The 24,492-nt window shown below is 47.0% G+C and overlaps 1 protein-coding gene across 1 annotated transcript in view; it reads left to right on the top strand.

Moving 5' to 3' along the window:
* LOC126528143 (tyrosine aminotransferase-like) overlaps positions 1–22,230 on the top strand; it is a 28,722-nt gene extending 6,492 nt beyond the window's left edge. The window contains exons 4-11 of the mRNA XM_050176005.3: positions 428–619; positions 2,601–2,683; positions 5,663–5,732; positions 6,559–6,618; positions 6,725–6,793; positions 7,153–7,236; positions 11,206–11,304; positions 21,065–22,230. Coding sequence (XP_050031962.1) covers positions 428–619; positions 2,601–2,683; positions 5,663–5,732; positions 6,559–6,618; positions 6,725–6,793; positions 7,153–7,236; positions 11,206–11,304; positions 21,065–21,175 — 768 coding nt within the window. The 3' untranslated portion in view covers positions 21,176–22,230. The remainder of the gene's footprint in view (positions 1–427; positions 620–2,600; positions 2,684–5,662; positions 5,733–6,558; positions 6,619–6,724; positions 6,794–7,152; positions 7,237–11,205; positions 11,305–21,064) is intronic.
* The last annotated feature ends 2,262 nt before the right edge of the window (positions 22,231–24,492 follow it).

Raw genomic sequence — 24,492 nt, 5'->3', positions numbered from 1 at the left:
TAATCCAGAACACTCCCCTGCCGCGTGCCTCCAAATCCACTGTACAGTTCCCGGACGGTAGAACCCCATATTTCATTAGGCCTTTTATTACACCCATGATATATATTGTCACAGGGAGTATTTACTCAACAGTGAACGTCTAGCACTTGGCTAGTCAAGACTGCACAAGGCACACAGGTTTTAGCACGTTTTACAGTCCGACAAGAGAGACTCTGACCCAGCGCCACTACAACGTCTTTGTCTTCACCACTGTTCGTGACATTATCTACCATTAGCGATTCATTACTCAACCGACAACTCATGGTCACTTGCTTGGCCCTGTTTAGCCCGTATCAGGTCTTCGCGCAACAAAACACCCCATTATCGACAAGCCTTGTAATTGAACAAAGCAAAACTGCCCATGTTGGGCCGGACGGACCGTTTGCAGCCTGAAAGAAGCTGGGAGGTGGACCTGGGGAGCCTCGAGTCCCAGATCGACTCGAACACAGCGGCCATCGTGGTGAACAACCCGAGCAATCCGTGCGGCAGCGTCTTCAGCAAGAAACACCTGAAGGACATCCTGGCCGTGGCCGCGAAGCATTACGTGCCCGTCATCTCCGACGAGATAAACGAACACATCGTAAGCAATTGTGCAGTTGTGCTTGGGGGCAACCGTGGCCTCCGAGAGCGGGCGGTGCGCCTGATCTCGGAGGCAATGGGATAACCATCAAGTTTGATGCGGAGCTCTACTAGAGGGGAAATCTAGCACAACGATTGTTGATGCGCATTTGTTTGTCTTCGATTTGGCATGAATTAGCTTCGAAAGTGCATACCAGATTCTTCGCTGATTTTCTTTCTTTTTTTTCATTAATTGATGTTTTGTGCCAACCTCAACGTTACTTAAGAGAAGTTGAGTGTTTTACTTTCACAATTACTTCACTTTATTAGGTAATCGTCAGAACATAAGCTCAATACGACACTTCCGAGTATTCGCCAGTTGCTAAATGCATATAAGGTTTCGTCACTTCTCTCAGCGTATATATTAAGTAATATTTTAGAACATGTATTAATTTTTTATTGTTTTAAGAGCAATTCAAGGGCATGAAGTACAAGCTAAATGAAACAAACTACTTCCATACAGCAAGTTTGTAAGGAATGATGGCCTTCAATGATGTTCCGTAACAATATTATAACAAACAGGGTAGCTCGGAGCCATAATGATGAGGTTAGGACAAATTCATACGGTACTTCACGGCATTACCATTCTGGAAGGGCTGGCCATGCTTCAAATTCATAATTCTGACACGCCCGCCAAATCGATCAGTAAGTTATACTGAACTCTAGTTACATATCTAGGGGATGCGTATCACTTCGACCTGTCGTATTTTCTTACGATTCTTTTTTCTTTATTTTTATCTTCGTCACTGGTTGGTACGAGACCTATGACCCGCTCCTACTGCCGAGATCGGCCGCTCGGCGGAATAAATAAGATTTTATTAGAATTGGAAGAACATTAAGCTTCGCAATATATTTTCTAGAGTTCAGTAGTAACGGCATAGAATAAACTTAAGAAGCTAGCTATGCTAATAGATTCTTAGTCACAGATAGAGACATTGTAGTTTGGCACTAATTTGGCGCAACCAAATGCAGGACGTGCGAAAGGCAAGGCTGAACGCAACTTGCATAAATCTAAACTATACAATTAAATTCTGGGCTTTTTACGTGCCAAAACCGTGACCTGATAAGGCACGGATTAATTTTGGCCACATGGTGTTCTTTAACGTGCACCTAATTCTAAGTACACGAGCATGTTATTCTTTTTTTCGCTCCCACGGGGATCGAACACGCGACCTCGGACTCAGCAGCGGAGCGCAATAGCCACTGGGCTAAACTCACCAAGGAATGTCTTTACCTTGAAATTCGTGTACTTAGGATGAACGAAATATTGCCTGTCCTGCGTCGGTTTCTTTGTTGCATTGAAGATTTATTTTTCTAATTATATATTTGTTAGTTTTTTTTCCTTACTGCAATAATTCTCACTAATATTTTGTCCAATTGTGGTTCTGCTTTTTTTTTATCATATGTTAGACGACTTGTGGCGTAGTGCGGTTGTTCTTCTGGTATAAACCTTATTGATCCTTTATTTTTCTTCAACAGGTATTGTACTTGAGTAATTCGCGCGCAAATAATCAAAATTTGGTATGTTGCCCATATTTGTTTATTTATTATCTGCGCTACAATAAAAAAAATTCCAGGTCACTATTTCTGTTTTACTGAATCCTTGGCATGCAAAGCTATACGTCGATTGATAGAAATATACAGCCAGTGCATCTGCAAGTGTTTACTATAACTAAAGGTAAACAATTGTTCTGCGGTTGCTCGACATATCGGTAACGAGTTAAACTTCAGCGAGATAAGAACGCGGGAACGCCCTACCAGAATAATTCCTTTCCTTCTTCTTTTTTTTTACTTTTAGTTCCTTCTTTCCTATCCCACTTTCTTCCTTTCCTTCTTTCTTTCTTTCTTTCTTTCTTTCCATTTAAAAGCAGCGAGAGTGCGCGGCACGTGATGCATACAGATTTCATTACTTTGTTCAGTGCCACCCGCTTAATTCTTCGCAGGTTTTCGAGGGGCAGGAGTATTTCCCGATGGCGGCCCTGAGCGAAGACGTCCCCATTCTGGCCTGCAGCGCCCTCACAAAGAGGTGATTCAACGGCTCTCGAAGTTGCCGCAATGCCGTGGCCTCCGAGATAACACGGGCGAGCGATCTCGGGGGCCACGGCCTTCGCTCTGCGAGCGAAAGCCGCACGCGCAGACATAACGTGCAAATTAATGCGACGAGCCTAGACACGAACAGGAAACGTTTGTTGCGTCTCGGTTCGTAAAACAACAGCTGGGGCCTCCTTTATTGCGCCGGAAACGCGCCCCCTTCTATGCACAGAAACTCCTTCATGGATGTGTCATAATGATAATACGAGACATCTAAAACACTTCTTTTAGGAGAGGCGCTACCACATCTGAGGGGAAATTCAACACGTCGCTCTCATTCGGTGCATGCTTTGTAGGTTTATTTAGCGGTGTACTTGTGGGGTACCTCCAAAAGTTACTAGACAGAGCTTCAGCGGTAATGTCGGCGTCGGAATGATGGGCAGTATACATGGATTTGCCTAAATTTCGTCCTCTTCATTTCAAATGCCTTTGCGACCTCGAAAATTGACCCCTTTCAGCGAAATTCGGCTCTACAAATGCAACAATTCGCGATGACTACGCTTCTGTGCAGGCACATCTTTTTTTTTTTTTTTTGCCCTGAGGCTTTGTTTAGAATACTACTGTGATTGCTTGGAAATTTAGAAAGATAAAGTGTCGTAACTGAAGCCGCAGCAATGACCGAAGCCTCAACTATGAAATCTAGACAAATCCATGCGCTACCCATCGTACCCATGGCTTGCACGGCCACGGCAGCAAGGTTCCATTTAGTAATTTTTGTACGAAACTCTGTGTGTGTAAGGATATCCTGTCGTAACAAATAACTCTCCTACCTGCGTTCAACAAAATATTACACATCCTTTCGGTAATCAGAAAAGGGTCGCTGGCAGCGCAATATCAAGAGTGATTAAGTAGTTAGAAAGAAAAATCGTAAACGGCTTAAATATTCATTTTACGAGCTGGAATACTTGCCGCTGGAGTGTGAACCATGCTTACATAAAAAGGCATAACTTCGAGTTATTTCGCCACTTATTGGTTATAATTCTCGACTGAAGAGGTTCGCTTGAAGCTGCGAAACCTTCACAAGAAACCATCGACGGAAATTCTCTGGTAAACCTTCGAGCATTTCTGATTGGCCATCTATCGAGAGCTTAAGCGCATGCCTGTCGCTGTTCGCAATGCATTTATATATAAAGTTCCCTAAAAATAAAAATTGGCAGTAGCTTAGCTCGGCTATGCCAGGATATACGTAGCGAAAGCTAAGGCATAGCATGGTTAGCCTTGGTGAATCTTGATTGCAAGTGCAGGTTAGTCTGGTTGTCTAGCTATGTTGCGGCGTTTAGCCAGTCGTTCGGCGCGCTGTTCGTCTGTTTCCTGGGCGATTCGTTTCCTCTTCATCTCGTTCCGATGTCGATTCCAGGCCTCCTCCTGCTTATCAGAATTGTCACCGTCCATAGTGCCACCTCAACTGTGGTTGCGGCGCACGCGAGCTCTCCTTTTCAATCCTCCGACATGTTATCAGGCATGCGACGCAGCTGGCGAAGCGAGCGGAGGCGAGCGCAACGACGAGGAACGCGCGTGACGTCATACCAAACGGCGGCTGCGGAAAGGCGCGGCGCTGTGCAGCGGCGGAACACCTGCGGTTCGGTGATACTAGTGGCGCATGCGCAGTAGTGACTAGGGAGCGAGAGAGAGAGAAACATCCGCGGCGAGGCGCGCGTTGTGACGTCATGTGCCTCCTCGGAGCACCGCCATGGCGAAATCGCAAGTTCGCGGCCAGTAAGGCTTTCGCTTTAAAATTACTAGCGGGAACCGGTGATCGGTTAAGCAACAACTGAAATGAAGATGAGCACGAATAGTTGTCCTGTCCTCACGCTCCTGGCTTCAATCACATTTGAGGCGTTATTACGACGGCCCTATTTTTCTAAATTTGGAAACGCCAATTTCTACAAACAACATGGCAGTAAACATCTGCGCACATGCTTCATCCTTTCTAATTGTAACATAAAGTGCTATTTAAGATATGGCGTCTATGACACGTTTCGGCTGCGCAATCTTTTCCGGCGCATGCACACAGCAAAAGTATGCCCTTCGAGATTCGAGAGAACGTTTAGCGCAAATCCACGTACCGTCCATCTTCAATGTGCTGTCTGAATCGCCACGCATGCAGTTCCCGTAGACACCAGCGTTGAAGTGCCATCGATAGTCGGATACAACTTAGGTCTGCAGTGAAGCCCCGCCCACGCCTTCATAACCAATAGCCACTGTTTCTCCGCGAGGCTGCAAATAATTTGTACTTAAAACTTTCCCTGTTACCAAATATGCTGCTAACCAAAAAAATAAAATAAAATTATAAGCGCGCAACTTTATACGTTTTCACTCCTCTATTATAGAGGAATGGCTAAAGCTGAATTCTTTATTGAACTGAAATAAAACGCTTTCTTTCCTGCGACTATTTTTTGTCAAGTTTCCGTTCAGATGGCAATGAAGTTTCATGAGTAAAATGGGCTGAGCAGTGAAATGAACTATATCGCGGACTTTTGAAGAGTGAAATGTTCAGACTCCATACATTTTGCCCACGTCTGTTGCACACTTCGTCGCTTTCACCGATGAAAAGACTCTTCAAGAACAGCAGACGCTCCGGAGGTAACAAGTACGACGCCATTTTGAAAAGGTCGCATGACGGCGATTTTGTTTGCTTCTGTGATTGGCTGGCGGAGTAACACAACCCCGGGCGGTCCGTGTGCCTCGGTTGCCAAATGCTGTTCTATATTTTAAATTGTATTATAGTGCCTAGAATTATAGTTGTATCCTACTATAGTAGTTTTCTTACGAAACACTACACATCCGCCGATCTCGGCACATCTGACCTCTCCGTACATCTCTTGTCTCGTAGTCTCCGTTGTACGCCAGGTTAAGCATATTCAATTAAACCAACTTAGAACTCTTTTTACTCACTACCTACCTCGCTTTCCAGGTTTTTGGTTCCCGGCTGGCGAACTGGCTGGATTATCATTCACGACAGGCACGACGTATTCGCGCGCGGGGTGAGTTTGTGCACTCTTTTCGGTAGAGTCTTTCTGCACATCGACGAGCCCGTTTCGCTAAGGATGTTCGTTAATATTGTTATAATCGTAGCGGTGGTCTATTACACAGACAGAATGGGAGCCAATGGAAGAGAAGCGCAGTCGAAGAGATGAAAAGATTAGGTGGTGAGACGAGATTAATACGAGTGTCGCACGGTCACTTTTGATCGCGATAAGACCTGTTCCAGATCGGATTCTTTGATCGCGATCGATAATAGTCGCTGGCACTCGGTGCAATGATCCGGATCGAGTTTAGGTGAGCTCAATCGCACCAGTGCTTGTTGGTGGGTTCAAGTCACTTCCAAATTCGTCGAATATGCTGCAAAGTTGTAACGTAAAACTTCTTTGTTCTTTTTTTTTCAAGAAAAATGTTATTTCGTATGTCATTGGGGGTAAAGCTATTATCGTCTGCTGATCTTCTGCAAATCTCAGAACCACATGGTCGTCAGCACCATGGACGTCAGCTTACGATCGCGATCAAGAGGCCCAATCGCGATTCACGTATTGCGATTGTCTTGATCCGGCTCGAGCAAGATCGCGATCGAAAGTGACCCTGTGAGACCGTTATAATAAAGCTGCGTGCAACTGATGGAGTTGGTAATTGAAGATCGATCACTGGTAATTGAAGATCGATCAGCCTTCGTCCTGCAAAGGGCACGTTTATAGGCTGCTGATAATGATAATGATCGTTACGGATAGCGGTGAAAGCCACTTTTATTGCGCTGAAACTTAAGCACCGCATTTCATGTCAGTAATGAAAAACTCTCATTTTCCTTTTTGGCTTAAGGTGAAGAAAGGACTGCAGAATTTGAGCCAGAAATTGATAGGAGGCAATTCTTTGATTCAGGTAAAGTTTTTGCATAAGCAAAATAAAGACGCTACCTGCGACAGGTATTAAGTCCTTGATACCTTACGACGACTTTCCATGTCTTTTGTTTGTTTTTCACTGTCAGGGAGCGGTGCCCTCGATACTGAAGAACACGCCCAAGAAATTTTTTGACCGCACCATTTCCATAGTGCAGGTAAGAAAACTATATAAACCTTAATTATATCTTTATTTTTCTTCACGACACCGCAAAAGAAATAGACGTACGAACCGACAAAATGTGAAAGCCGGGAAACCAACAACATGAATAAAGGCAGTGCAGGTTCAACTTGAGAAAAGCTTCAAAGATCCGCTGGTGGCCAAATTAATCCGGAGTCGCACACTACGGCGGTGCCTCAAAAAACGAATCGTGGTTTTCGGCCCGTGAAGCCCCAGAATTCAATTCAGTTCAAGAAGTACGGCAAGCGCTCACCATTCCTGAATGCACCGTTCCGTCAGCTCACTGGCGTTTCCTCGCGTATTTTTTGCAATTACCGTTTCTTTCGCTCGTTGCAGAAAAACGCCGAGGTTGCGTACAAGGTACTGTCAACGATCCCAGGCTTGCGACCAGTGATGCCACAAGGCGCCATGTACCTTCTGGTGAGAGACAAAGCCGGCCGAGAGGGGCCGAGGGTGCTAGTGGCTCTTGGATAAATACTGCCAGAGTCAGTATTCCGACGTTGAACGAGTGACGATCAGGGTCGATATGTAACGTGGTGGAAAGGCGATGCCTGTTTCAGCACCAAATGCGCTTACAAACAAACCTTAAGCAGTGAAAAATGCATTCTAAAGCATCACAAAACGCCTTTGGCACATTAGCAGACACCACAAAAACATTGCTAAGCATCGTAATTAGGGAAAGAAAACTGCCTCGAGGTGGTTCGATGGTTCACGGATTCCAATATTGGGCCATATATTCTTCGATTGGTGCCCATGACAGTTGATGTAGCTGATGCGAATAAAGCTGGAGCGCTTGATCCGCCACTTCATTACCTCGCGTTGTAAACTGTGTCGCGTATCGCTCTTCGCATAGCAGTTAAGAGAGAAGGATAGTTAATTGGGCAAGTTGATATGACTGCATCGTAGGTAACCAGCGCACGGACAACACAAACCGAGAGAATAAAAAGACTACACAATTCGCTTCGCTGATTGTGGTATTTTGGTTTTCCTGCCCAGGGTTGACTTTTGTGATTTGCGAACGCCTTAGCATTTACAATGTGGCAATGATGTATATAACCTTCGTTGTTTATTTTTCGTTTTTTTTTAATGGTGACCATTCATTTACAAGTTCAGTAAAGTGTCTTGTCTTTCTTGTTTCGGTCTGTATTGTCCGTGCTATAGCTCCCTACGAAGGAAGAGAGAGCTTCAGCTACCGGAATACCGCGATACCGGTGACTTCGACGGCAATAACGCTCACGGCGACATCTCCTCACACTTTGTCCACCGTCAACACGTTAGAAACGCGTTTGACTGACATTGGCGGTCTCGTCGAAAGAAGAAAGAAAAATTACGGCAGAAACCAGCACCCACGATTATCTCTCGTGCGAAGCGTTTTTTTTTTAATGTATAGACAACGCAAATATGTACAACGATCGAGTGGCAACGATGGTACGACGATGATGATGTGCACGACGACTGAACGACGACCATCGGATGACGACGCTAGACTGACGACGATGGTGTGATGATGACGATAGTGTGACGACCCTGATATGACGACAACGTCGTTACGGCGCGTGCATGAAGACCACGTGATGACGACGGTGGTATGACGTAGACGCTGTGACCACGACGTGAAGCCGATGGAATCACGACGTTAAAATAGTTGCAGTGGCACGACGACGACGACGACATGACGACAATGATATAACGGCGACTGTACGAAGACAAAGGGATGACGAAGGCGGAATCACGATGGCGGCGTGATGACAAAAGTATGCCACGACAATGCGGCAATGGCTTTACGACGGAGCAAGCGCTACCACAAATTGACGATGTAACGACCACGACGCCATGACGACGACTTGATGGAATGACGTCGACGGCATGACGACGCTGGCTCGAAGACGGCGCGCGATCAGAGGGACTAGAAACGCGATTAACCGGACACAGGGTAATCTCGCCGAGATATACATGCTCACTCTGCGCCAATTAACACATAAATAAACGCCCCCCCCCCCCCCTCCCCACTCTTGCGCCTATCTTCATTGTGAACAAGGGACCCGTAGCGGTCTCGAAATGTCATTTTATGTTTCATTCCTTTTCAACCTTAGGCGAGTGCCAGTTCATTCGACGGCAAAAAGAGCGATACGACAACGCAGTGACAGCAATAGAATAAAAACGGCGGAAAGATAACGATGTCGTGACACGACATAATTATCCTAGTGTCAAGAAGCCAACGAAATGAAGAAGGCCGAACGACGACGAAATCATGACACGTTGCCGTTGGAGCTCGCGTCTTCGCTCAGGTGCTTCACCTGCCGCCGCGGGCCGCCTTACTTCGCGCGATATATCCGGTGTTTGTTTGCACTTTGTCGAGTGGCTTTTCCATTTGCGCTATATCTGGGATCCGCCCGTATGTGTCGGAGGCGAAATTCGCGTGTCCTTGCGCGTGACCTTGTTTTGGTCTTGGCTCCGATTGGACAAAGAAATGCTTCGCATTTAATTCACAGTAAAAATTACGCAGAAACGATCTTCTCCTCTCTTGTTTACATTTATCGCCTTCGGCGCTCAACCGCGCCGTGCTGCTCGGGCGTGCGCGCTCCGAAGCGATCCTAAACCAAAGGATGTCTAATCGCGAAGTGCGAGCGCATTACCGTTGCCGAAGTCATGTCCAGAGAAGTTCATAATGAAGCTCACAAATTTGATCGTGAGGTTGAATCTGCTGCTTTTGTCGGCTTCTATGGGGGAAAAGAAGGACGCTTTATTGGCCCAGCCAACTGCACTCTTCTCACCCAACCGCAGGTACCGGCCGCTGCCCCAGTTCATGCGTCCTTTGAAAAAGATCACTTTCATCGCTCGCTTCTACCCTGCTTTTCTCTGCTTGGACTTCCTGGGGCTCCCAGACGGATTTGCGAGCTAGACGGCGCGGCGACGCGAAACAAATGTACGCAGTCTCGCTGCACTGCAAGAATGCACTGGAGACACGTACGACACGCCGACCCATTTGCAAGCCATCTGGAGTTTTCGAGCACATACACGTGTGTTCGCTGTGGCTTGAGGAATCTTCGTGCTTTATTGAACAAATCTGAGGGGGCCACGCCTCCACTACGACAGCGCGCAGGCGAGGAGGTAGAAGATGACGTCGTTTATGACTCCGCGTTTAGATACACTGACCGTGTGGCCTGAGGTGCATTTTTCCCACGGGAAGAGAAGCTTCACGGAACCAAATTTTTGTGGTAGCCGGCGCACTGTGCAGAGCAGTACGCGCGCAGACCCGGCCTTCGTGCGACCATGGTACGGCCGTTTGATGTGCGTGCAGGCGTACGTTCTGTGGAGTCTTGATCACTCTTGCCGCGTATCCGCTATAACCTTCTCATCCCTACGCTTCTAGGTGCGAAAATACTATAGGCGGATAAGCAGGCATGCAGCTTGCGAAAATGCCGATGTCGAGGGCAGCAAAATGAAGCACACACACTGCGTGAAAGTCTACCGTCAAGTGCACTGAGCAGTACACCTGTGCAGGTGTGTATGTCGACCCTCGAACGCGCTCTGCTCTAACAAGTTCGTGCCGTCGCTGCTAAATACTGCGAGAAACAAGCAGCGGTTGAGAAACACGTGTTTCAATGCGCACAAAAGCAAGCTGTTACTGAACACGAAGTTCTAAAGCCAGGATTATGCATTCTTGAATAACGTGCTACGTGCCGCAAATGTATTGTCCGCTGTCAAAAGCAGGAATACTGCCCCACTAACACTGACCCACAAAGCGTTCGTTGTACAGTTTCTGAAACACAGCGGTTTCGGTCTGCGATGGCATGTTAGCATGGTTCGCGCCGAAAAGCGCAAAATTTCCCGCACATATTCCTTCGTCCGTGGCCATTGCCGGGGCACGGTATTTCGCGTGCAGCGTTGCATTCGCGTTCGTTTCACGCGTTTTAGTTCCTCCAGTCTCCGCTTGGCGACAGCAACAGCCGGGAGAGCACTGTCTGGATAACGGCAGCGGAACAAAACACGGAGACTACAACAAACCTGCTCACGCAACGCCTTTGCCCCGGTACGATACCATGAGCAACACACGAGTGAGCGCGCACAGCCGTGAGAAAGCCGCCATTGTGGCCCGACAATATGGCCGCTATTGCGTAAGATACCACGTGACTTCCTCCACACTTTTCTTCTAGCGCGCGGACCGCATAGGGCCTCTCAGATTTTTTTTTTTTTTTGCTTCCTCTAAACTAAATTTTATTATGTTGCATACCTTTATAGCGTTGTACGCAGAGGCAGAGTGTCACATGCATACGTTGCATAGCGTCCACGGGCTCCACCAATATCAGTCGTTCATAAGTAGCGTGAAACCAGACGTATCTGTATTTACTTAATATATTTGTAACATCCGCTTTTCGTTCTTCGCAGGTCGGCCTTGAGGTGAACAGGTTCCCCAAGTTCGCCAGCGACACCGAATTCGTCCTGGCGCTCTTCGCAGAAGAATCCGTTCTATGCCTACCAGGACAGGTACGCTGTATCCATAGCGTGTGTCGGTAGTACGGTATAGTCAGGCACGCCGCACTTAAGTGCCCCACCAATGTCAGATTCGGAACGAGCGGCTGACTCCGCAAATGCAGTACAATCCCTTCCTCAGGCGCGAAAAAGCGAAAGCCTACTTAAGTTTACTTAAGTTACTCTTTTACTTAAGAAAGCCTACTTTAAGTTTAGCCGTGATACTAGAGCTCCATTACACACTTAGCCGATTTGCACTCAGGATCCGCGAGTTCTGGTTCTGTTCACAAACTTTCTTAAATAAACCTCAGCTGCTCCACGGAGTCATCTCGACGCGACATGGGCTTTATTAGACACGGGCTCTGTAGACCCCAACAGATACAGCGTGTCCGTAAAGTCATGGTGCACTTTTGACCGGTCACAGGAAAGCAGCAAAACAAGATAGAAAGGTGAAATGTTCACCGAATGAAAGTAAAGCTATCCAAGTTTCCGTAGTATGATGTGCAAGGGCGTGCGCACACAGGTGATGACGCAGCACCACGAACTGCGCCGCAGCGGGTCAGCCGACGCCCACGCCAGTCGAGATGTGGACGGTGCAGATGAAAGTTCGGTGTGTTCTGTGGCTTGCTAAAATCGAATCCTACAGCAAAGTACATCGCGAATATCGTCGCGTGTACAACAAAGCGCCACCACACAGGAATAACATTAATCGGTGTGATAAACAGTAGAAGGATACCGGCAGTTTGTTGCGCAAACCCCATTCTGGTAGGCCGTCGGTAAGTGACGAGTCTGTAGAGGCTAAACTACGGGATAGCTACCCAAGGAGCCCTAAAAATGTGCACGTGCGTGTGTTCGGCAATTAAACCTAAGCAAGACTAACACGGAGAGTTTTCCTTTTATTTGGTGTGGGTCTGACATTTCTTTCTTGTTTCGTTGATTTCCTGTGACGGGTCACAACTGCACCAATACTTTACGGACACGCTGTATGTAAAGCTCTTGTTACCAAGGAGCAGAAAGTGTTGCCTCTGGAAATGCTCCAAATCCGTCATTGGAATTGCTGTCGGGAAGCGTCGCATCCTGTGGGGTATGTGTGGCGCTGCGTGAACTCAGCCAAGCGGGTCACTGGTACGTGGGCAAGTCAGATATTACCTATTACCTCTCCCACTTCCTCCCCCCCCAAACCTAAGATCACCTCCATCGCTTCCGAAATAGAGGCAACGTGAATGTCAAAGAATGTTAGTGGTGCCATTCACTAAGTTTATATACTTGATCGCAGATTTTGTATATATATATATATATATATATATATATATATATATCCATAGCCAGTGCGCAACCATGGCGGGTTATATATATTGTAAAGGAGATTTATTGGGGTTCGTAGCGACCGCCGGTTCTACGATGCACCGAGCAGTTCCCGAGCTCGAGCTTCTGCTGCGCGCTTGATGCTGCCGATGCTGCTGGCCCAGTGCGCACGTTCGTTATCTTCCTTACAATATATATATATATATATATATATATATATATATATATATATATATATATATATATATATATATATATATACATATATATATATATACCATCAGCCTAGTTACGCCCACTGCAGGGCAAAGGCCTCTCCCATACTTCTCCAACTACCCTGGTCATGTACTAATTGTGGCCATGTTGTCCCTGCAAACTTAGTCTCATCCGCCCACCTAACTTTCTCTCACCCCCTGCTACGCTTCCCTTCCCTTGGAATCCAGTCCGTAACCCTTAATGACCATCGGTTATCTTCCCTCCTCATTACATGCCTTGCACATGCCCACTTCGTTTTCTTGATTTCAACTAAGATGTCATTAACTGGCGTTTTATTCCGTCACCCAATCTGCTCTTTTCTTATCCCTTAACGTTACACCCACCATTCTTCTTTCCATAGCTCGATGCGTCGTCCTCAATTTAAGTAGAACCCTTTTCGTAAGCGTCCAGGTTTCTGCCCCGTAGGTGAGTACTGGTAAGACACAGCTGTTATACACTTTTCTCTTGAGGGATAATGGCAACCTGCTGTTCATGATCTGAGAATGCCTGCCAAACGCACCCCAGCCCATTCTTATTCTTCTGATTATTTTAGTCTCATGATCCGGATCCGCACTCACTACCTGCCCTAAGTACATGTATTCCCTTACCACTTCCAGTGCCACGCTATCTATCATAAACTGCTGTTCTCTTCCGAGACTATTAAACATTACTTTAGTTTTCTGTCGATTAATCTTTAGACGCACCCTTCTGCTTTGTCTCTCCAGGTCAGTGAGCATGCATTGCAATTGGTCCTCTGAGGTACTAAGCAAGGCAATATCATCAGCGAATCGCAAGTTACTAAGGTACTCTCCATTAACTTTTATCTCCAATTCTTCCCAATCCAGGTCTCTGGATACCTCCTGTAAACACGCTGTGAATAGCATTGGAGAGATTAATATCTCCCTGCCTGACGCCTTTCTTTATTGGGATTTTGTTGCTTTCTTTATGGAGGACTACGCTGGCTGTGGAGCCGTTATAGATGTGTTTCAGTATCGTCTACATCCTGATTCTGTAATGCCTCCATGACTGCTGAGGTTTCGACTGAATCAAACGCCTTCTGGTAATCAATGAAAGCTATATCTAAGAATTGGCTATATTCCGCACATTTCTCTATCACCTGATTGATAGTGTGAATGCGGTCTATTGTTGAGTAGCCGTTACGGAATCCTGCCTGGTCCTTTGCTTGACAGAAGTCTAAGGTGTTCCTGATTCTATTTGCGATTACCTTAGTAAATAGCTTGTAGGCAACTGACAGTAAGCTGATCGGTCTATAATTTTTCAAATCTTTGGCGTCCCCTTTCTTATGGTTTAGGATTATATTAGCGTTCTTCCAAGATTCCGGTATGTTCGAAGTCATGAGGCATTGCGCATACAGGGTGGCCAGTTTTTGTAGAACAATCTGCCCACCATCCTTCAACAAATCTGCTGTTACGTGATCCTCCCCAGCTGCCTTCCCCCTTTGCATAGCTCCCAAGGCTTTCTTTACTTCTTCTGGCGTTACTTGTGGGATTTCAAATTCCTCTAGACTATTCTCTCTTCAATTATCGTCGTGGGTGCCACTGGTACTGTATAAATCTCTACAGACTCCTCAGCCACTTGAACTATCTCATCCATATTATTAATGATATTGCCGGCTTTGTCTCTTAACGCATAGATCTGATTCTTGCCTATTCCTGGCTTCTTCTTCACTGCTTTTAGGCTTCCTCCGTTGCTGAGAGCATGTTCAATTCTACTCATATAATACTTCCTTATGTCAGCTGTCTTACGCTTGTTGATTAACTTAAAAGTTCTTCCAGTTCTACTTTAGCTGTAGGGTTAGAGGCTTTCATACTTTGGCGTTTCTTGATCAGATCTTTCGTCTCCTGCGATAGATTACTGGTATCCTGTCTAATGGAGGTACCACCGACAGTTTATATATATATATATATATATATATATATATATATATATATATATATATATATATATATATTTACCCAACAGCTCTAGAGAAATCGTACCGACTGCATAGTCGTATGTACTTACGGCCAGTATTTTTTCATCACGAAGTATTACTCCAACATCTAACACGCTTCTGATTTCCGTAACAACACTGCACCTTCTGGCTCCAGTGCTGTTCTCTGGCCTTGTTTCTAATTCTTCAAGCCTGACTTCCGCGAGAAATTGGCCGAGCGGCCGCACCAAACCCAAGGAAGGTTGGCAACGATGGCTTCGCCAATGAAAGAATTGCGAGCTTGAAGGCGGACGTTTGTTGCAGTGAAGACATTTCGGTACCGTTTGTTGTTTCGTTGCGCAATTCCGTGAAGACCACTGCTGGTCACTGGTACATCTGTAGGGCCAATACAGATAGGTGTGTAATAGCCCAGTCACACGGGGCACCTTTAATCGCGATTGAGCCCGATCGGGATAGATCGCTATCGAATGCCGACCTGTCTGCCTCGTGAATGCTCCGCCGTGTACTCGGCGAGAAACTTAATTATGTGCTTACATAAACACACAGGAGTTCATTGAAGAAAAAAAGCTTCGCCCTTTAAAGTGGATTTTCAATAAATACCTAGGCTGCACTTCGACATTTCCGAGTAATTTGTGGTATTCAGAACAAAGTCAAAGAAAATAAAAACGGAGGAACATTTTTTTTTATCCGAGGGTGACTCCTCTCCTGCATAGTACAGTGAAAAACTGGAGACATTTTAAAACATATTATTTGTTAAAAAAATATGCCTTAATTTAAAACCAATCTATGGAACTCTATAAAAGGGCGTATCTTTCATCAAGAGTGGTTGGTGGACGCCATTTGCCTGATAATTTTGGCAAGTGCTCGATAAAACCAGTAGGTAGACGTTCGACATGGCACCGTGAAAACAACGGCGGTTTTTCGAGATGGCCTATAACAGGGACTGCACGTGTCAATTCGGTTCCAACGTCAACGATTCTTGTGAAGTACGGTGTTCTTTTTTTTTTTTTTATGTGTGACCTTTCGTATGATCAGAAGTAAACTAGGTTGCAGTTGATGCGGTTTTGTTCATTTAAATGTTGCGCGGTTTCCAAACAAGTTTTCCTTGATCTGAACGCACTCTTTGTCAGAAGACCCCTGCATGTTTCAGCAACTGCGTTTCGTCCTTCAGTTCACAGGGGTTCTCTGGTCAAGTTTTCAAAACTCTGAAACACGTCGTGCCTCGAGCTCACGTATGCAGCATTTCGGTGTAAAATTTTCTTAAGATTGCGATGTCACCGCAAAGCAGAACTGACAGTATTTCGTAAGTGCAAGCAAACAAGTTGTTGCGACTCAGTCGTGAGTTCGTTGCTTGCTCAATTCAGTGGTTGTTCGAGAGGATGTCATGTAGTTGCGTCCTCGTCTCTTTCTGGCCGCTTCTGCATCGATGTCGGCACCTCTCGTTGCAAGCACACGCGTCACCATCTTCGCCGCGGCTTTGCCGAGCATTGAGAACACGCAGCAATCGCCGTTAACCTAATTGTCCTGGAAAACTCTATGCTTTCCTTTCACAGTAGCACACGCCACAGCGATTGACATTTCGATTGACGCGTTTGAAGAAATTGTGTCGTCATGGCAACGGCAACAAGTTCCATGGCAGCCTCTCTCTGGTGGGAACCTCCTGGAGGTAGGTATAGGCAAAGAAAGCTTTCCTTTAAAACTGCATACGAAAAATCGCCACTCAGTTGGGGCTCGCGATTTTATCCTTACTAAGCTATAATGTATGCACGGAGGGAAAATCTTGCGCCTGTAGGGTATAGATGCGACTTCCGATTATTGAAATCGAAATTTATTCAAGTGTGACATTTTATGCGCTAAGGAGGAGGGTAAATGGCAACGATGCCCGACTAAGGCTCTCTCTCCCCTAACGGTACACAGTGCACTTGAACTCGTGATACTAAACTCTTTGCACTTCAACGACACATTAACCCGTATTCATCAAACGACCGGATTAGTACGAAAAAATGAGAACGGCAACCGAAGGGCCCGATTTCCATTTATCGAAACCATATGAAGCCAACGCATAATGAAGCCAATGATGAAGACGATACAGCTTCATGAAAAAAGGGATGGCTCTTTGGCCTATTAAGGGTAAGGGAGCTGGAAGGAATTGAGAGAAGAGAGGGCCCGTGCGCGGAATGCTTCTGCGCACGATTGCACAATGTGTAGATCACCCGATTCCGCAACAAAGGCGAACAGCGATCGCTAGGCACCGTCGGCCTCCGCCGAGGGACGGATCCACTCCTCGAAGCTGGCCACTTGGCCCCCGGTGTTTTCGTCGGAGGGCTGCATACTTTGGGCGCTCCCACAGCAAGTGGCCGACGGTTGGCGCAATCGCCGTTTTGCGCGCTGGGCAACCCGTTTGTACGGGCGGTATAGCTCGTGTCCACCGTTTTGTGGTTAAGGTAAAAGAAAACCAAAGTGGACAAAAAAAAAAGAATATTACTTGCCGCCTGTGGTGGCCTAACCCACGCCCACCATTTATATTGTACTGCATGCATAATGTTGCGTCCATGCGTTCTGTCTTGGCGGGCCAACGGAGCGCTGCGCAAAGGGAACGCTTTCGCCCTGGACGGTCGTTTGCTAACGGTGTTCTCGTGAGCATGACCGCTCACCAAGACGCGTCCTTGGACCTCGACGCTTTGACGTCGAACTGCGGCGATCGTGAAATTCGAAGCCCGTTCTCCCATACTTGCACTTATAAAGCAGCGCTGCAAACGCTGTAACACGGGGACGAGAACAGCACATATACGAAGCGCATCTATAACAGCACGGACGAAGCATTCCAGCCCCCGAATCGAGTGCCTGGAATTCTGGCCACGGACCGCGGGCCTGGCCGATCCTCCTGGCACCCTGGAGAGCTGCTTTCCGGGCGCTACGCGGCAGAACCACTTTCGCTGTCCTCGTGTCCGAGGCCGTCCGGTCCTATTCGAGCACGTCGAAAAGCAACTGTTCACGAAATTTTGTGCGAGGACAGAGATCCTCCCGGCGGCTACATTCGCCCAGCGACCCCCAGGGCGAGCTTCCTCAAACATTCCCCGACCGCGATCCAGCATCAGGAGGCCCAGCTTCTATGATTGGCCGTTTGAGGAATCCCGCGATGACGAGGGCAGCTAGCCCACACCGTACGCCAGCCTCTTGGACGAGTCTCCCCGATGTGAAGGCGCTGGACAAAAAAAAAAGAAAAAAAAGAAAAGGAAATACGCGAGGGCTTGCGCGAAGGCAAAAAGCCACGCCGTCGACGCCACCGCATATATCTAGTCGTTGATCTTCTCCTCTTCGTTTGTCATCCCCACATTTTTTTTTTTTCACCCATGGACGCCACATAATGTATATGCAATACTACGAACTATCGAAGCTGTAGAATAAATAATGATATCTGACAAGCAAAACGCACTCAGTACGGTGTGGGGGCCCGTCATAGTAGTATGTACACTATTAAGTAAAAAGCACGTGAGTCACGTTAAACTTTGCAAATATACTGAATAAAATTAATAAATGAAAGCTTTCTTTCTTTGACCTTCCCAGACTTTCCTCGCCCCGGCTGCTTGCTGGGTGCTGCTGCTGTCTTACCGAATAGCTCATACTACAAAAAAGAAAATTGAATTACGTCCCAGATGCAGGGATCCAACATCGTCCTGCCCAGCACAGCAGTCTAATGCTCTAACCATAAATCCCCAATTGCTTTTCTTCTTCTTTATTGCCGGTCGTCGACTCGTTACACTTCCAAATACTAATCAGAGTACTTACATTCCCTCTACTCATCGTCGTCAACACAGAAATGACATTATCTTACTGAAATTATGTTCATTACGTGCGGCCGCCGCCTGGCATGACGTTGTCATTTTGAAGTTCCTCCACTACACTCTCAGACAAAGGTACACCCTTTGCGGTGTACATCTGCCACACAACGACAATCATCATCTGCCTTGCTTGCGTTCCCTTTCTTGAAAACGTCGCGCCCGCTACTTTCCTGTCGGGAATGCTATGTCATGCTGATAACGGGCATGCCGTTCGTTAATGGGAAGCACCGGGCTCGCCGCGTTAAAGAAAGGAAATGCGGACAAGACAGATGACGTTTATTAGTGTGTGGCAAGATACAACCCAAAGGGTGTAATTTTGTTTTAGAGTGTATAGCTAGAGGTTCAACTCTGTTACCCACGGATGAACACATTCGTGTGGTTTCTGTAACTCAGTATACATTCCCGGAAACTATACATACGCGCTGGTTTTGCATCCGGGTTGCAGTGATAGCCCGTTATTCTAAAACGCCATAAACAGTGGAGGCCCGTAAGCATATTTAAATTATATTCCATCATTGTTTATTGCCAAATACCTGCTGCCTTACGGATCTATCGGAAGCTGCGTTTTTAAAAGTTGTTTGATTTCATTAGGCCACAATCCCACGTGTAGACTTATATCGTGCCAACGCAGACTAGCTATTTGAGATGACTGCCGCGTTTTTATGATGACAAATTAATGACTTTCATAGTATAGCACACACCCAAAACGAGGGATTGGCCAAGAAGCGGGCGGCTTACTTTTAAAACGAATAAGAAGAAATGAAGAAATACAAGACATCGTAAGAGTCGTCAAAACGCGTAGAACAGGTGCGCACGAGCTTTTCATTAGCAGCTGCACGAGAGCTTCACTTTGCATACATTCCAAAATCTGCTGTTGGATCTGCATAATCTTCTAGCAAGCAGCTAGTGTATCTCTCTCCTACATTTTTTTTCAGAACTTGATTTCTTTTTATTCTGAAGGTTGCCCTTATGCATAACACATTTTATGAAAGAAATAAGAAATGGCGTCACCCGTCTACGAACAAGTTTGCTTCATGCATAAAGTCAAGCGAGCACCGGTCAAAACGGCCCTTGTATCCAACGTCGCAAGTCAGAGGTTTAGCATCTGAAATCAGTTTCTCTAGAGGCGTGTTTTATATTTTTTATGAAACGGATTAGTTCATGACTGATAGCCTAGTCCACACTTCATTATTTCTGTAGGAAGAATGTCAAAGTATTATCGATAACTCGAGGAACCTTCGGAGACGATGTCAGCATTGTGAAGAAGTAGACGGGCAGCAAGAGCTAACCTTAGAGTATCTAATTTACATATAGGTAATGTGTAATATATTTATTTCACACATAGTTATATGCCACTGCGAAGGTTAAGTTATGCCCATGGCCAGCGTTTGACTCGGGGAGAGTTAATTAGAGACAAGGCCCCATTGCTTCGACAGATAATATATATTAGACAACCGGCACGCAGACACTACCCATAAACACATTCCGGTAGAATTCATACCACGATGAACGTCAGCGTTATTGCGATTATTTTCAAAGAAATGTATAGCGACGCGCTGTATCGCCATCGCAGACACAGAAAATGGAAATGCCGCTGCGAATCACAAAGCCGAATGACACCACGATACAGTGAATCTTGTTGTAGTCACTGCACGAGTAGCTGAAACTGAAATATACTTAGTGTCCTGGCTGCAACTTCGTTGCTATCTCTCTCCACAAAGCAGGCGCGCTCGACACGGACGTGTCGGTTGTGGATGAGGCGTTGGGTTACGTAGCATTAGAATATACTTAAGGCTACGGAATACCTTGTGTCGTCTTGGCACGATCATCACGTGGGAATGACCAAGAGTGGCAACATAACCGCGTAACCCATGTTGCCTGCCAAGCGAGACAGCAGCCAGCAGCAAGTTGTCTTATCCGACTTAGAATCCTATGTGCGAGTTCGGGCATGCCTATACGCCGCATTGGGATCAATTTCGCTAACACTAAACACTTCATGTTAAACACCAAACGGATAAGGTCGCCACTGTGAGATAGAGATACAGGCTTTAATTATATGCTGGAGATGTTAGCCTGGCTGTTCGCCTGACGTGTTACTCCAAGTGCTGGGGGATGATTATGATATATACAGTGATAAACACTTGACATACAGCCACACACATACATACACTATAGAGCTATAGAGAGTGCGATATTGAGAAGTTCATGACCCCGCACTTCGCAGCCTTGATGGTACTACCCCTGTGATCATCGTTGGCGATATCTTTGGCGATATCTACCGTTGGCGATATATTACGAAGTGATGAAAATAAATACATGTGCCCTTGCCTAACCCTGTGTGACGTGCTACAGCTTCGCTGGTCATCCGCCATCACAGAGTGGAATGGCTCCTCGATTTCTTTCATGTTTTTTTTTTCAGAGTTTCGACTACCCCAACTACTTCCGCATCATGCTGACAGTGCCACAGGAAATGCTGGTCGAGGCCCTCGACCGAATAGCAGCCTTCTGCAAGGCCTGCTGCACTCGCTAGAGCTGGCTAGCGCAACAGCAAATTCAGCCTCCTGAGATCTCCTCACGGGTAGCGCCACAGTCGCCAAGGAGGCTGGAGCGCGACGTACCAGCCATAATAAGTGCGTGGGTGCAGAAGTAGTTGCAACATCTGCGGGCAAGGTAGTTGCAGCATCGGCGGGCAAGGCATCGATATGCATCGGCGAGACGAATGTTAGCGTTTATCCACACGACATTGCGTCAGCGTCCACGAAATTTCACGAGGCCTATCTCAGCAAGAAAAGGGAGCAGTGTCGTTTGTCATGAACAAACGCAACTTTCTATAGAACTAATAAATTTTACTTTTACATATTATCGAGAAAAAAAAAGAAAAGGTGCCGTTACTGCCCAGGTTCGGCTGATGAACAGCAGCTTCCAATTTAAAAAAAGCGAAGAAAAAAAATATCCTTATAACGCCGACAAATGCCAAATCAGGGGGAAACGTTGGACAGTCTAAGGGGGAAAATTATCTTGGTGAAACGGTATGAATTCCATTCGCAGAAAATTTTCGCCATTTTCTCTGCCATATTTTTTGCACAGTGAAGCTGTCTACATGCGATCTGGAAAAAAAAATTGTCCGGGATGTTGACAAAAACAAATCATCATGTGGGCCGATCCTGGTGATAGCGCAAAAGGGGTCCAAACTCAATGTCACATAAGCCCTAAGGGCACGGGGACCTGTAACGCGCCCTTGAACTAAAGAAAAATTAAATTATGCGGTTTTACGTGCCAAAACCATGATCTGATTATGAGGCACGCCGTAGTGGGGGACTCCCGAATAATTTGAACCACTTGGGGCTCTAACGTGCACCTAAATTTAGGTTCCAGGGGTGTTTTCGCATTTCGCCCCTATATGGAAATGCGGCCGCCGTGGCCGGGATTCGATCTCGCGATCTCGTGCTTAACAGCGCAGCCACTAAGCAACCACGGCGGGTGCCCTTGAACCGCCCTTGTCACACGTGGGAACCACAGAGGTCCCAGGCACAAGGGTAAGAACAGATGTTTTTGAAAACAGTGTTTTGTACAACTTAAGCTTCTCGGCGCTGTTGTGACGGTGACGTCTCAACGCTGCCGCCACTGTTGCAAAGGAGGATCCAAGGCGACGGTGATTAAACGAAACATTTATATGCAGTATGTACAAGGGCGTTACATGAACGGCCCAGAGGCCGGGGCATAATGGACTCGCACTAAAGCGTGCGGTGAGAAACGGGAGCACGCCTCTGCTTGCTGTCGTCGTCGTCGTCCCGTGGTTCGGGCTTTTATAACCACAGGAGTCGATGCAGTTGCCATCGGCTCGAACCTCCAATCAGGACCCACCACGGGTTGCTGTGCGAATTTCGACGAATGGACGAGAGGCACCTGCATCAGGCGATCCCGGTGAAGTGGTTCAACGGCGCCGCTCCGGCGGCGCCACCGGATGTAAACCGAACACGACCCGCCGTCGGGCCGGGCGAATTCGTTCGGCGCCCAGCTTCAGCCGCATGCCGGCGAAGCGAACCTTTGTTGGGAGCTCTAGCACAACAGCACCCCCGCCGCCAGACCATGCGCCAGGAAGACGAGCTGCTCCCTCGTGGCTCGGATGCCGGGCGCGCTTGTTGGTCAGGCCCATCCAGGTTCCCCTCCGTGCTCCGGGGAATAGGTGGCTCCACGCTCCTTCCCGTGAACAGGCCCCACTCGCCAGGCCAGGGTCACTCGTTCTCCGGCTTGTCGCCCAAGTGTCTCGACCAGCTTTATTTGGCAGCTCCGACAGGCTTTCTTCTCGGCACCGGTAAGGGTTAGTTCTGCAGCATCAGGGAACCAACCGACAACAGGCAACCCCCAACACGAGCAAGTGCCGTTTTGTCACCCGTCAGAATACCAGACTCAAACGTATCGAAATGGTTCTAGCTTTGTCTCTGTCCCAATTTATTTCCCTCTTCGACAAGAGATACATGTGGTACACAGAACTCTCAAGCGCGGCACAAACAATGTGTCACTACATGACACGTAATGATTACGATACAAAACAAAATTTTGGTTTTCTTGAGATCACTTGGTCAGAAAACACTAAGCTGAAGCTGAAAATGAGGTGTCTAAATTTTGCCCTCAGCTAATAACAACACCATTAGCGTTTCGTGAAGTAACGAAATGCAAGTTACGAGGAGTTCGAAGGCCGCACTGTTTAGAACGCACGGCTCAATGCGTCTGCGTTCGCGTTCAACTTTCCTTTCTTATAGCGAACGACAAGATTGTGCTGCTGGAGCGTCATACTCCATCTTAACAACCGGCCGCTTTTAGACGACATATTATTTAACCAAGTCAGTGGGCAGTGGTCGGTCTCCACCACAAACTTGGAACCGGCAACGTAGCAGGCCAATTTCTGCACGGCCCACACGACGCAGGCGCATTCTTTTTCAGAGGTGCTGTAAGCCTCTTCTCTGCAAGTTAGTTTACGGCTCAAGTACAAAACTGGCCGTTCATGGCCGTTATCATCCTTTTGGCATAGCACCGCTCCCATACCACGGTCGCTCGCATCGCACTGGATCAAAAAACCTTTTGAAAAGTCTGGCGCCAGTAGAACTGGTTTCTCGCTCAAGGCTTGTTTCAGCATTTGAAATGCGTTCTCTTTTGCCGTGTCCCATTGCACCTTCACTGGCTCAGACCTTCCAAGTGCGTCAGTTAGAGGACAAGCAAGCGCAGAGTAATCTTTCACGTAATGCTGGTAATATCCAGCCAAGCCTAAGAAGGCCCTTATCTCGGACTTGGTGGTTGGTCGGGGGTAGTTCACGACCGCGGCTACTTTGATTTCAGACGGTCTTCTTCGGCCGCGCCCCACCACATGCCCCAGATAAGTCACTTCGGCGCAACCAAGGTGACACTTCACAGGTTTTACCGTAAGACCTGCTTCTTTCAGCCTGCTCAGCACGACTCGTAAGTGCGCCAGATGTTCGACCCAAGTGTTTGAAAAGATGGCGACATCGTCGAGGTAAGGGAGTGCGTACTCAGACAGGCCACGAAGCACTTGATCCATTAGACTGGTGAAACAATACGGCGCGTTTTTGAGTCCAAAACTCAACATGACGGGGCGGAACGTTCCGCTCGGGGAAACGAACGCAGCGTAGCGACTGGCCCGCTCTGTGAGGGGGACTTGCCAATAGCCTCGCACAAGGTCTAGTGGGGATATGTAATTCGACTTCGATACCGTTTCCACCCTTTCCTCGAGGTTCGGTATCGGATAGGTCTGATCTCGGGTTATCGCATTGAGGCGTCGATAATCGATGCACGGCCTCGGATCCTTTCCCGGTACTTGGACTAGTATTA

Source organism: Dermacentor andersoni, chromosome 9, assembly GCF_023375885.2.
Source record: "Dermacentor andersoni chromosome 9, qqDerAnde1_hic_scaffold, whole genome shotgun sequence".
Classification (NCBI taxonomy): domain Eukaryota; kingdom Metazoa; phylum Arthropoda; class Arachnida; order Ixodida; family Ixodidae; genus Dermacentor; species Dermacentor andersoni.
The sequence above is the reverse complement of the archived record's forward strand: the minus strand, read 5'-3'. Positions and strand labels throughout refer to the sequence as shown.